This window comes from Eumetopias jubatus, unplaced genomic scaffold (genome assembly GCF_037043125.1).
Source record: "Eumetopias jubatus isolate StellerSeaLion01/CBP00866 unplaced genomic scaffold, mEumJub1_p1.0 scaffold_14, whole genome shotgun sequence".
NCBI lineage: Eukaryota > Metazoa > Chordata > Mammalia > Carnivora > Otariidae > Eumetopias > Eumetopias jubatus.
Window position 1 is genome coordinate 61,778,722 of NW_028274820.1, and position 14,463 is coordinate 61,793,184.

Here is a 14,463-nt window from a genome sequence, read left to right on the forward strand (position 1 = left end):
CAGAATAAAAAGCCCAAAAGGAAGCAGGTTATTTACTTAGTTTTTCAGAATGCCTACAGACGGAAGGTTCACAATGTCTCACATTAGCCCGTTCCAATATTTATTCATAATGACGGTCAACAAATCTACCCTATGTCTTAATAGATTGTCATATTCCAAGTAAGTGAAACTCATTCATTTGGTTTGACATTCTGTACATAAAAGGATTCTTAGGAACACCCAGTTTCTTCTTTTCTCCTTGCTTCTAAGTGATCACAGAGGAATCTATGTGAACAGTAATGAAACCAAACCCCCCTGCCCTATTGTTCCCCATGCGGACATGCCCTCCACGGATGGTGTCCCCTCATGCTGAGTCCTCCTTCTCACCCCGCTCCTCATCAAATCATACCCACCTTTCTCGTTCTGTCCTCCCAAGCCCTCCTCTGTATTTCCTGGTAGAGATAACCTTCTGCTCAGGCTTTACACGTATCACTGAAGCAGTGAGTTCATATACTGGCAGATGGGAATGGCACTAAAGCCTTGCCAATTTTGGTACTCTGCAGTAACTTGATTGCCTTTTATACAAAGGACATATTGGAATGACCCTAGGGAATCTTAGGTATCTCAGCAAGTATTAGGGCAACATTGTCTGCCAATGCCCAGGGCCGGGTACATATTCTAGCCACCCCCTCCCTCCCACTCACCCCATCAGGAACACCATACTTTTTAAGAGAAAACAGCAACTTAACCACTAACAGACCCAAATCAATGGACCGCTTAAGATGAGAAGTGCAATTGGTAAATTAATTAAAGCTCCTTTCACACTTCTATATGCAGAGGCTGATCATTTGCTTGGTTTAAGTAATGTGTTCTGTCCTAATTGAAGTCATTAGTACCCCAAGTAAATGTCTTGAAATTCCCCCACGTAGGTTTGAATGGACTCCCATTTTGCCACACAGATCCCAGTTCAGCTGATACTTCAGCTACTATACTATCGGTTTAATCAAGACAGGGTTTTGTTATTTAAAGCAATTGGTTTTGTGACTAGAATTGTTAACTAGCTAACTAGTAACATTTTAGTTCTACACACACACTCCCAATACATAGAAACAACTTGCTTAAGACATTACCTGTTTTTTTTTCGGAGGAGTTCTACCTACAGTGGTTGGTGTTGGCCTCTTGCTAAACTTCCTTTACTGGGATTGTTGCCACTGTACCATCACACGGAAATCTACAAACATTTTTTTTTTTCTTTTTTGAGGTCTCCTTACATCACTACCAAGCTTGCACTGACTCTCCTTGACTTTGAGTCATCTCATTTACTCTGAGCCAACTTACACTCCACCAGAATCTTCTCTACCTTTCTCCTTCCTAACCTTTATACTTGGCTCTCATTCTTTCATGAGGTAGTTGTGGCTTCTCTGTTGGTGCCTCCTGCCAGAAAGGTGGAATTTAGAATGAAGGGGGTGGGGGGTGGGTATTAGAGAAAGGCCTGACTTTCCCATCTTGATGCAAACAAAGAAATGGCTGAAGAAGTTAGTCACGTTCCTCTCCATGTGAAATCAGGCATGTAAAGGTTTCTGCAGTTCGAATATTTCTATGGATGGAATGATCTATAATTCATCATTTTTAGCTACTTTCTTCTTGTTTCGTTTCAGCTAACTTCTATTCTTCCAGACCTCTGATGCCGTAACTACAATAATAGCAAAGAGAAGATAAACAGTGAAAGTCTGGAGACAAATGTCTATGACCTCCAAATCTTTGCTGTATGACTAATGGATCTTCAGCCTTCTGTGGTAGACATATTTTAAGAGATCTGTTCAGTCCACAACCCCTTCTCTAAGGACTCTCCATCTACCAACAGAAGAGACCCATTAGCCATGTTTATATCACAAGAAACTGCACTCTCAGCTTTAGCTGATTGGACCAAGAAAGAACACCTGACCCAAAGTGGGCCAGTCATATCTGCCCCTAGCAGAAGCACTATTTGATCTCTGTTGATTGCAAAGTTCGAGGATAGGTAAAGGTAGAAACTGTAGGGCAGCCATCTTCTGCCAGATACCTGGAGAAACAAAGCATGCTGATCTCTGCCAAGAGAGAAGAATGAAGTACAGGTGAGTGATCCTGTGGTCTTGGACAGAATAAGGCTGAGACTGAAGACTGGCTGCCCTGGATCCCCATGCCTTTCCAGTTGACCCCTCTTTCTGCCCTTGGTGTCTCTGGGCAGGAAAGAAGGATTTAGAATGGGTTATCTAGGGGTGCCTGGGTGGCTCAGTTGGTTAAGCGTCTGACTCTTGATTTCAGCTCAGGTCATGATCTCAGGGTCATGATATCAAGCCCCACGTTGGGTTCCACGCTGGGCGTGGAGCATGCTTGAGAGTCTCTCTCCCTCTCCTCTGCCCCCACCCCCCCACACACACGCTCTCTCTCTCTCTAAAAAACAAAAATAAAAATAAATTAAAACTAAAACTAAAAATAAATAAAGAATGGGTTGGCTATATTAGTTAGGGTCCAATCAGAAGACAGAAACCACATAATTTTAATTTTTAAATTTTCCCTTTTTAAATTACTGTTATTTTTTTACATGAAAACATTGACCTTTAATTCTGTTACAAGTTCCAGTGTGTGCTCTGGTCCCCATCCACCATGGGTATCACATCCACTCACTACTGGGCTGAAGTGGGGATGTAATGCTAGAGTGGTCTGCCCCCCCCATGAACCACATCCTCAATGTTGGCCAAATACCAGCATATCAGATAGGCTTCCTGTGTCCACCACGGAACAGGGAAATTTTAAAGAGATATTCATTATAACAAGGGATAGCCATAAATATGTAAGGGAAACCCTAAAGAATACCCCGTTCTGAGGGAAAGTGCCCACAGGTGGACAAACATACTGTGGGGATGGGGCTCTTCCCAAGGCTTATACCCCAAGGTATAAGGCTTACAGCCCAAGGCTGTGGTCTAGACCTCACTGGAGAAGGGCTGACTGTACCCACTGGGTGGCTGAGAAGTTCACTGGGTTGCCTGGCTCACTAGTGGCCAACAATCCATGGACAAGTCAGAAAAGGCCTCCAGGGAAAAGTGGTCTGTGGCTGGTGGGAGAGTCTACTTGTTTGAGTGTGGTGCACAGTGTCCACACTGGGAAGGCTGTGGGAAACTAGCCTTGGGTGCAGGGGGTCAAGGCAGGTGGGAGGGCTGCAGAGAGGGAGCTTAGGGAACCAGCTCACTGGAAAGTATGGGATGTACTGGGACGGATGGTGCCCAGGTTGAGGGAGCTGCAGCCAGTGGTCACTGGGACAGAGCCAGGACTGTAAGCTTGCTGAGGGTCTTCGTGGTCTGGGAGCCCAGCAAGAACAGGGCGCTACTGGATGTCCCCCACACACGCACTGCTGACAGACTGGACAAGGTAACAGGAAGAGAAGCACACGTCCTCCTGCAATGTCCCTCCAGCACCCTCTACTAACAAAGCTTAGTATCATGCTTGCTACACAGGAAAAACGTCTATAGCTCTGGTACCTTGGAGCAAGTAAAAGGATAGAATTGGAGCTAGTTCTAGTGGTCATAAGATATCACAGTCACAGCCCAAAAAGTATGTGAGAAGAGGCTATAGTAGTTATCTAATGCTGTATAACATGTATCCAAAACATAGTGGCTTAAGACAACAGTAATCAATTATTCTCCCATGCTTTCTGTGGGTCAGGAATCTGGGGATGTCTGGCTGGACAGTTCTGGCTCAGGGTGTCTCAGGAAATTACAGTTAAAGATATCAGCCGGGACTACAGTCCTCTGACTTGGGCTGAATGAACATCATCCAACGTTGGTGCCGACTGGTGGGTGAGGACTCACTTTCTCTCCATGTAGGTTTACCCACATGGTTGCTTTAGTATCCTCCCAATGGCATCTGGTTTCCCTCAGGGGTGTGAGTGATCCACGAGACCAAGGCAGAAGTGGCATTGCCCTTGATAGTAGCCTTGGAAGTCACCCACCATCACTTCTTCTATAGTGCCTTGCTCACAAAGGCCAGTCTCGATTCAATATGGCAGGGGACTACAAAGGAGCACGGCAATCAAGAAACAAAGGTCACTCCTGGAGTCTGGCTACCTGATCCTATCCCAGCCTTGCTGACTCCTCAATATGATATTGATCTTCCTCAGTCACCAGATATTCAGATTCCAAGAATCCCAGCCACTCCCCTTGGCCCAAGGAGCAAGATGGGGCCCTTAGTAGAGGGGCACAGGCCTAACTCTAAATGTCTCTGGTTTGGATTCCATAATATGTGAGGCAAACAATCCAACAAATCATCTCTATTCCCATATCCTCAAGACAAAGTCAAATACGGGGTATCTTTTTCCAGTGGGAAGAATTCTGATTGCAAAAAATAATAATCTGTGTGCTTTTTTATCTTCTTAAATGTGGAAAACCCCAGTTTCACTTTGCAATTTCTTTACCCAGTAGCAATTAATCCACACTCTTCGCTGGCTTTCAGCGACTTCCGATTTGGAATTGCCTCCTGTTTTCTGTCTTCTTTAATCTGCCACATTGCTACTGGTTAGTTCTGCACAGTATTTGTATTAATAACAGGAAAACTAATAATGATAAACATGATGATAATGAAATAATAGCAAAAGAAACTCTACTTACTATGTGTCAGGCGCCTGTCTAAGGCTTTCCCGCATTCTCTCATTTGTCTCAAAACTGCTCTCAAGTAGGTACCCTGATCCTCGCCTTTGGCACACACAAGCCAAGGTTTTATGCAAGCTAGACTAACTCAAGAGCTATCATGTTAATGACTGTAGTCTAGCACCTTCCATGGCCAGTTTTCTCAGGATCAACATACAATGATCAGGAGCAAAGATTTCTCCAACATTTCGTTTTAAATTCAAGTTCTGCCAATTTCTAGTTGGGCAATTTGGGGCTAATTATTTAATCTCTGTCATCCTCTTCATCTATTAAACAAGGATAATAATTCCTTCTTCATGTGGTTATTGTAAGGATTAAATAAGAAAATGCACAGTGCTTAGCACGTAGTCAATGTTCAATTAACAATACTCATTAAAATTGTGACACTTTTATTGGCTTCATTATACTTTTTCTCCCATGAAATAAAATGCCTATTATTTCTCTTGCACATTGCATCCCCACTGCACACCAATTTCTGGCTCTAGAATCCATTATGCACTGATTTGTATACAATAACAGGGGAGTCTCACAGAAGTAACAGAGAGACAAAACTAATTTGAGAAACAGCATCCCCCCAAAATACTCAGAGGGTATGACAAGTGTGGCATCCTTCCTGGATCTCTCTTATTTTCTCTACCTTCAATTTTTGTAAAGGGCCATTTCTCTCCTGATGATAGTATCAGCTGCTACCCTCTAACAGGCAACGAACTAATCTTTCTGCCAAATGAAAGGAACTCTTCCCTGTCTGGGTGATCACTGCTTCTCCTTCTCACATGCTTTCTCTTCTTCACCTAAACTGGCCTGTTTCATAATTTACGGCCCGACTGGCTTGGCAGGAATCGTTGCTCTGGGGCCGCAGATGTCAGCTCTGTGTGTGGGCTCCCCAGGTAAGAAAGGTTCAGAACCATCTATCCTGGCTGCCACATGGTAACACTTGTCAGGGGTACCATCTTCTCATGCTGCCTGTTTCCTCCCGGAAGCTGAGCCTGTCACTTCCAATAGAACATGCTGTGCTTGAGCTTCTTCTTTCCTCTTGTGGCGGCCTCGAGCTTGTCTTTTGGGATCATCTTAGAATGTGTTTCGGGCTATAGTCCTGGGCCCCAAAGAGCATAATCTGGCCAGGGGATGCAGACATAGGTCTTCATTTAATTAAGGGGCGGGACCCCAACAGCCCAGTCACTGTTTAATGCCACGAAGGTTCAGATGTCAGTCTGGCAACCAGGAGAGGGTACAGAATCTAAGCCCATTTCCCTGACCGGCTTTCCAGTCTTGCTACACCACCTACGTTCTAGAGGAAACTGTACCCCTGCTCAGAGGCAACTGAAGAAAAGAAAGGACTGAGTCTTTGTTTTGTTTTCATTTGACCACTTCCCTCACCATTAATTCCTGTTTTCACAAATCTGGGTCATTACTATTGTTGGAGATTCAACATGCAGAAGTCAATGGGGAACTTCCTGGTATCAGAAACGGTCACCGAAGCAGAAGAGAAAGTAGGAAGTGGGGTTTCTCGGGGCGAAGGGAGACAGAGAGCTCAGGGGAGACGGAGCCCCAGCAGGCCTTAGAGGAACACTGAGCAGGATGAGGAAAACTGACCCCACAGACTACACGCCCCGCTTCAGGCCCACATTCCAGCCCTCACCCAGGTGGGAGCATGAGACAATACACCACCCCCATTTGCACCAGTTTAGCTGCCAGAGGTGTTTCTTTCTGGATAAAGGGGTATGGATCACTTTGGGTCCAGAAGCACTAAAAACAGGATGGTGGCCTGTAGGCTGGAACCATGGCTTCTCAGGTGTGGCCCGCTTGGTAATTCTATCACTTGCTGATAGAATTTACAAGTCAGTTTCTGGGGAAATTTGGAGATAATTCTTAAATACAATAAACTGTGAGAATCACTGAGAGAGAATATACTAAGAATCGCAAATTTAGACACAAGTATCATTTGGCACAGAATAAGGCCCCCCCCACAAAGGTGTCCACATCCAAATCCTCAGATTCTGTGAATAGGTTAAGCCACATGGTAACTGGAATTAAGGAAGCTGATGGGATTTGGGTTATTAGTCAACCGACCTTACATTACGGAGATTACCCTGGGTTGTCCACTGGGCCCAATGTAGTCACAAGGGTCCTTAAATGTAAAAGAGGGCAGCAGAAGACGAGAGTCAGAGAAGGTGATGTGACCGTGCAGTCGGCCAGAGTGACGCAGTGTGAGGAGGATTCAGTCCGCCTACTGATGCAGACTGTGAAGACGGGGGAAGGAGCCATGGGGCAACGAATGTGAGCAGCCTCTAGAAAATGCAAAAGGCAAGGAAACAGATCTCCCTGAGAGCCTCCAGAAGGACCGCAGATCTGCCGACACCTTAATTTTAGCCCAGGGAAGCAGGCCCGTGTCAGACTTCTGACCTGCAGAACTGTGAAATACTAAGTTTGCGTTGTTTAAACCACCAAGTTTGTGGTAATTTGTACAGTAGCAATAGAGAACTAATACAAAGGGGTTGACGATAAATGCCTATATTCAATGATATTAAAAGGTGTGATATCAGGTGCCTGGGTGGCTCAGATGGTTAAGCGTCTGCCTTCGGCTCAGGTCATGATCCCAGGGTCCTGGGATCGAGTGCTGCATCGGGCTCCCTGCTCAGCAGGGAGCCTGCTTCTCCCTCTGCCTCTCTCTCTGCCTCTGATGAATAAATAAATAAAATATTTAAAAAAAAAAAGGTGTGGTATCAAAAATGCACATGCATAGTGTGGTTTCTGAAAGGCATAAAGTTTAAGAGATTTCCAAGAGCACACACCCACACAAAAATTTCCACCTGTTAGAACTGGGTCATATTGCTAGGCTTAATTCATACCAATTCTCTTTAAGATAGTTGTACTGGATATCTGGATGTTTCCCTCACTGCTTCTGAAGATCCATTCTCCCCTCTGCTCTGTGCCCTGGTAGACAGAGCTCCAAGGACTGGACTCCCTCCCCCTCTGGTTCCCAGTTGGGTTCCACCAATGGGACGCAGCAGCAGGAATCTGGAGGGCACTCGGATGCCAACATTGCACCTATACAATCCCGAGGGTGAGTTCTTTCCTTTAATTTTATGCTCTATGCACCTCACTTGTGCACTCAACAGTAACACCAAGGAAGAAATAAACTGTGTAGGGCCCAGGAAAGTCTTCCCAGAGTAGGTGACAGCCTGAAGACTACTATGAGCCCAACCAAAAAGCATCTGGAATTCCTCACCAATTTCTACATGCTTCCTCCCACCCACAACTACGCGGTCATCTACGGCAGAGGCCATGGTTGAGAAAGCGAAAACGAGAAGTCAAGAAAATACAACCCAATTATGCCAACAAAAGCAACTTAATTTGAAAACTACCCTAAAGTAAACAATTTTATAGATGCAACACTGCTATATGCAAATCACATGCAAATATAAATACTACCCTCCCTAGGGACAGCTTTTTCTTTGTTTTCTCTGGTTTCTAAACCAAATCCAATTTGGAAAATAAAAATAGAAAATTATCCTGTGGTGGGATAAAATTTATTTATGCATCTCAGCACCTCTACCAATATCCACACCCCTCACCCCAAACAGTACCCATTAGCCTAAAGTGATTTGTTCATGCTGAAGAATTGTGTGCCATCACCATGCGCTAAGTAAGAATGGTAAAATACAAAAACATACCCAGCTGTGTGTGTATATGGGCCTGAGAAGGTGAGTGATTTGTCTTCTATGATGCCATACCAGATCATCAGTCTTCCCTACCTGTCCCCGCAAAGGCTCCCAGAATCAATTCTCTCTTCTGTGTCCCCAAAGTACTAATCAGTGGGTACTGGATGCATGAAGGGGTGAGTATGAAAATAAGAACTAGTACTGCAAAGTCCATGGATTGACCGGCCACGGAAATCCATCATCAATTAACCTTAGACATGTGTTACCTGTGCATTTTGGGAATCTCCCCATTCCTTATCATCTGTTCGTTCCTCAACGCCCATCCTCACCCAAGCTATTTTCAGAACAAAACAACAACAGAATGATTTAAGAAGACTGTGGCAGGAAGAAGGTGGTAATGTGAATATTCTGTACAAGGCTGCAAGGAATTTAAAAGTTGGACCTTCCCTGCATTCCCTGCAAACATTTGTTTCCTGCACATAAACAAGAACACCACACAGACTCACTGGCACTTATTTTTAGAAAAAAAAATCTAAAAGATGAAAAAAAAATTTTTTTTAAAGGATATTGTTTGTAGGCTAACATGTCTGCCCTGGGGCAGCATCCCCAGCCCCTGAGGATCAGTGTCCTGTGAGGGCGCTCTCGTAGGCCTACCTGAGCCGGGAAGAACCAGAAGAAAAGGTTGCTGTTGTAGGTCTTATTCACGGTGAGGTAGCCAGCATAACTCTTCACATTCGATCCTGGGAAAGGAGGGACCATGCTCCTTCCTTTTCCTAGCAGAAGAAAAAATTTACCCAAGGATTAGAGAAATAATACAGTGTTAAGTCATCTTCATCTCGGCCCGTCTTCTCCCTCCCAGGGGCCAGGTCTGGAATGGAGTGATCAGAAAGGCTACCTGGCGACTGGCACAAAGGTACTTACTATAGCAAAATTCCAGCCTGCCCTGGTCCATTCCACATATTTGACATTCACAACTTAGCCAAGGACAAGTGATATTTTTAACCTTTTTTTTTTTTTTTTGGTCCCCAAATACAGTTTATGAGCTATAGTAAGATTTTTTTTTTTTTTTTTTTTTAAATCACCTATCTCTCAGCTCCACTCTAAAAAGTAAACCATGGTATTCACATTTGGGCCACTGGGAAGGCCAGGGCAGACGTCACCCACCATGAGGCAGCTGCAAGAGAAACACCACAGCTAAGTAGCTCTCAGCCTCCGGAAGACCTATATTCTCCACACTCTCGTTATCATGAAAGCAAAAGGCCTGCCACTTCCATTAAGGGAAATGGGCTGACGCATGTGGGCAGTGGGGAAGGCTGGGAGGGCAGGGTGGGGCAGCCAGTGAGACGAGGGGTGACCTCATGGCCACTCAGAGGAAGCCCAATAGGACAACAGAATAGCTGTAGAGGGCAGAGGTTGTGGCTTTTTTACGGCACCGAAGGGAGAGGGACAGGGAGGGGGAAAGAGGGACTGCTCAGGCAGCTTGAGGACCCCCAGAAGTAAAAAATACCAAGAGGAGCAAACACTTTATTTTTTTAAGATTTTATTTGTCTGAGAGAGAGAGTGTGAGCGAGGGGAAGAGCAGAGGGAGAGGGACAAGCAGACTCTGTGATGAGCCCAGAGCCCCACAGATGCAGGGCTCAATCTCAGGACCCTGAGCAGGAACCAAGAGTCTGACGCTCAACTGACTGAGCCACCCAGGTGCCCCTAGAGGAGCCAATACTTTAAAGGCAACAGTACTGAGGGCTTTACGTCAGGCAGTAGGTGTAGTTATTGTCTCCACTTTACAGATGAACCGAAGCTCAGAGAGGGGTAAGTAACTTGCCCAAGGTCACACAGCTAGTAAAGGAAAGCTGGGATGCAAACCCAGTGGTCAGGCTGCAGAGTCTGCTCCTTCTTCCCCCCTGCTATGCTGCTTCTCGACCAGAGAGTTAGTCAGAAAGTATGGGTGGCAGGGAGTGGAAGGAGGAGCAGTGATTAGGAACGGAATGGAGAAGAAACAACAAATAGATGGCAGGGTGTAGGGGGAACTGAAAGAAGAGTCTGGGTGAAGAGAGGTCCCTTAGTGGTGACAAAGCAAGTATGCTCAGTAAAATCTAATGATTCAAGAAAAGCTATTTATATCTGACACATATTAAGTTGGAGACTGGTTAGTAGAGAGGCACAGGTCAGGAAGCTTCGTCCTTCACCCATGCCACCAACTAAAGATGCCTTTAGTGGGGTGCTGGAGCTCATAGGCTCTGGAGTGCTGACTGTTAGCATCCCTTCCCAACTTGGCATTCAGCAACACCACTGCTAGCATGCAATGAACCACGGTAAGAATGTTTATATTCAGGGATAGGTGCTGCAAATCAGGGCACCGCCCCCCCCCCCCCCCAGAGTCGCTTGTGAAACTTAACACCACACTATGGCATTGGGGCTGCAAGTTCCTCTTTTAAAAAATCAATCTGCCTCCTCGAAGGGAAACTCTCACCTGGACAGTACTGTTTCCTTTCCTTCATTCTTTGCTGATCCTTGAGTTGCTACTGACTGGCCCTGTGGTCCTTTGGGCATCATTTCACCTGTCTGTGCTTCAGTTTCTCATCTTGGAAGGTGGATGACCTCATGGGTCAATGAGAATAAGAGTCCATACATGCACAACCGTTAGAAAAGAGGCTGGCTCGTAGGGAGCACAGCTATTGTTACCTGTGAAATGCACCTGCTCATTAGGAACAAGGAGAACCTGGGAGCAGAGGAGATGGTAGGACAAAGGCAGGGTTTCAACAGCAGTTTCCAGAGGGTCCTGCTAAGCTAGCAGAACAGGAAGAACATGGGTTTCTGAATCAGGCAGACCTCGGTTTGCAATTCTGACCAGGCTCCCTGACAAGTTGCTTTATCTCTCTGAGTCTCTCTTTGTGCAAAATGTGGACACTGATTTCCCCCTCACATCCCCACCCTGGGCTTTCTTCGAGGATCAAATGAAGAAAGCTGCACGTAAAATGAGGGCGCCAGCAAGGAAAGAGAAGATTATCACCAGCCCAAGGGCCACCCCACCTGCGGTCTGGAAGACTGCTTTTTTCTGGCTTTTCTGGCTTAGTCCGGTTCCCCCAGGGAAGATTGCATAACTCAATCCAGCTTCTCTAGCTCTTCCCATGCTCTTCCCAAAGAGACCTAGTCTTCTCACCAGAAAAAGGCAAAGAAAAAAGAAAGGGAGAGGAGCATTTTAAGAAAAGGAAAAGGGAAGTGTATGGGGAATGTGGTATGCGTCAGCCCTCCTCCCAGCCTATACAGCTGCCCCCTGCAGCCTTGCTTTCCTCCACCCTTCTTTGGTCTCAATTAAACCAAAGAAGAATCACCCTCCAGGGCTGGGCGGTCTTTCAAAACTTTTTCTTTTTCTTTTTCTCTTTCTTTCTTTCTTTCTTTTGCCATTTAAAAATTGAGATATAATGGATATGTAACATTATATTAGTTTCAGATATATAACCTAACCATTCGATATTTGTATATATTGTGAAGTGGTCACCACAATGTCTAGTGAATACCCATCACCATACCTAGTTCCAATTCTTTTTCTTATAATAAGAACTTTTAAGATCTATTCTCTTATCAACTTTCAAATATGCAATACAGTATTGTTAACTATATCACCATGCTGTATATTATCATATCCCCAGGACTTAATTTCTCTTCTAACTGGAATTTTGTACCTAAAACACTTTTGACATATTTTCCTCCAAGCTATTAATCCTCTCCAAATCAGAGCACCCCCAAAAAGGAGGCGAGAGAACTGAAGATGGAGGGGTTGGGAATAAGTGAGATGTGAATCACAGAGAGGTAAGTGAGCAGGAGAGGATTCGAGAAGGAAGATAGAGAAAAATGAGAAAGGTCGAAGTAGAATGAGAAAAAGGAAATATATAATAGAAAGGAGCTGAAGGGAATGGAAGACGGGAGAGAGATGATTGAATCAATCTATCTCTCTGAGGCCAGCCCAGCACAAGGTCCACTGGCCTGCTCTGAAATGACGCAGATGCTCTCTCAGCCCTCCTTTCCTGAGGGTTCCAAAGATGTTTGTCTGCTACCTTTTACTTACTCAGGTACATTTCCTGCTTTCCCTTCTAGATCAGGGGCTACTGGAAAGCAGGGAAATTGTCTTATTTATCTTTGTACCCAAGGGGATGCTGATTTAAGAACTTAAAGACATTCAACACACACCTTTTAATGAATATTAGCAAATGGATGAATGAATTAATAAACTAAAACCCATCACACTGACAATGCACTAGGATTAGCATATTTCTACAAAAACCTCAAAGGAAAGCAGGCCTTACTGAGATCTTAAGAATTTAGAAGAACTTTTCCCTGGCTCACAAAAAAGTGTTTCACCCCATTTCAATTTTTAAATTTCCTTTAACGAAATCACGGTAAAATAATTAAAAGTTCTTTCAACTAAAATGATACTTCATATTTTCAGATATTTGGTTCATCCTTCTAGAACCTATTAATGGAATGTGGAAAATAAACTCCCAAGATGTAGGAGTTTCTTACTTCCTGGAACCATGACTCATAATACAAATGTTCAAAACAGTTAAATAAAGGAAAAGGTTTTCTTTGAAGTGATTTCACTTCCTCCATATTATTTACTGCGGTCACCAGTGTTCGTGATATTAACACTTTGAAAAAGATTGGAGTGTGACCAAAGAAGGACTCGAACCAGCTAATCAGGATGCACATCACCTTCACAAAGACTCCAGTACAAGACAAGACACTGCCAGACCGTAAGTAATAATAAAGACCTAGTATCAAAATATTCTTTGAAGTTTGTGAAAAGGCAGTGTCTGTAAATATTTTAAAATTTGCCTCCTTTATTCATTTTGTTTTAAGAGTTTACTCTAGCTGCAGAGAAAGTAAACATGCAATTACAATTACACAAAACTAAACCAGCTAATTGGGAGATTAAAAAATAAAAAATTCCCTTGTCTTTTTATGAATTACTATTTATCTCAAGAATGTTCCATTGCAATACTAAGACTCACGTTCCTAAGGTTTTGACAGACTCAATAAACAAAAGGAACTTAGGAGAATGAACTGACCATCTGTCCAGAGTTTCCTGAACTTTCAGTAAAGCGGATGAATAAAATTATCCTTAATTATGTTATCAGGGCTGCATTTGAATACCCAGATGTACCAGACTTTGGATCAGCCACTTAAAATTCCATTCAAAAATTCTGACTGTGTAACAGAACTTTAGAAAGTGAGACTTTACATCGGATTTACTATTTTGGATGTTGTCGCTCATCAGATGGTGATCCATCAGACTTGGCACAGAAGGACCGAAGATGAAAACTACCTCCCCCAGAAGCTTTCTCGGCTACTACTGATGACCACAACGGTGAAATGCTCATAGGCAACAAATACAGGAATGGGAAGGATGTGGACTATCTCTCGGATGGGCTTCTCCATATTCTTTTCACTTGGTTCTTCCAGATGTATGATACACACCACCATGGTCATTTTCACCAAATGCCTCTGTTGGAACTGCTTTCCTCAGTATACACATGTCCTTCTTGATCTGCCCAAATCTCACCCAGCGCCTTCCAGTCTGGATCTAGTCACACAGCGCCATGGCTCATAGCTCGGGTTCTAGAGTCAGCAGACGTAGGTTTTAATTCCACCTCTGTCACTTATTACCTGTAAATGGCCCTGACCAAGATACTTAATTTTTCTGGGCCTCAGTTTTCTCATCTGTAAAATGGGAACAATATGTATGCCTTCTTCACTAGGGTTGCTCTGAGGATTAAATAAGATAAGGTGTGGGTAACACCCATGTCTGGCACATATTTGGGTTTAAAACTTAAATTGTACAAATATTTATTGAGTACCTATTACATATAGAAATCATGCTAGGGGGGCGCCTGGATGGTCCAGTCGGTTAAGCATCTGCCTTCATTCAGGTCGTGATCCCAGGGTCCTGGGATGGAGCCCCAAGTTGGACTCCCTGCTCAGTGGGGAGCCTGCTTCTCCCTCTCCCTCTGCCTGCCGCTCCCCCTGCTTGTGCTCTCTGCTCTCTCTTTCTCTTTCTGTCAAATGGATGGATAAAATATTTAAAAAAAATAAAAGAAACTATGCTTGGTCCTGGGCATATAATTATTAAGTATTAACCATTT

At 44.2% G+C, this 14,463-nt stretch overlaps 1 protein-coding gene across 4 annotated transcripts in view; it reads right to left on the reverse strand.

Moving 5' to 3' along the window:
• CPVL (carboxypeptidase vitellogenic like) overlaps positions 1-14,463 on the reverse strand; it is a 162,564-nt gene that overhangs the window by 126,175 nt on the left and 21,926 nt on the right. For all 4 annotated transcript variants that reach the window (XM_028119296.2, XM_028119297.2, XM_028119295.2 and 1 more), the window contains one exon: positions 8,978-9,096. In XM_028119296.2, coding sequence (XP_027975097.1) covers positions 8,978-9,096 — 119 coding nt within the window. The remainder of the gene's footprint in view (positions 1-8,977; positions 9,097-14,463) is intronic.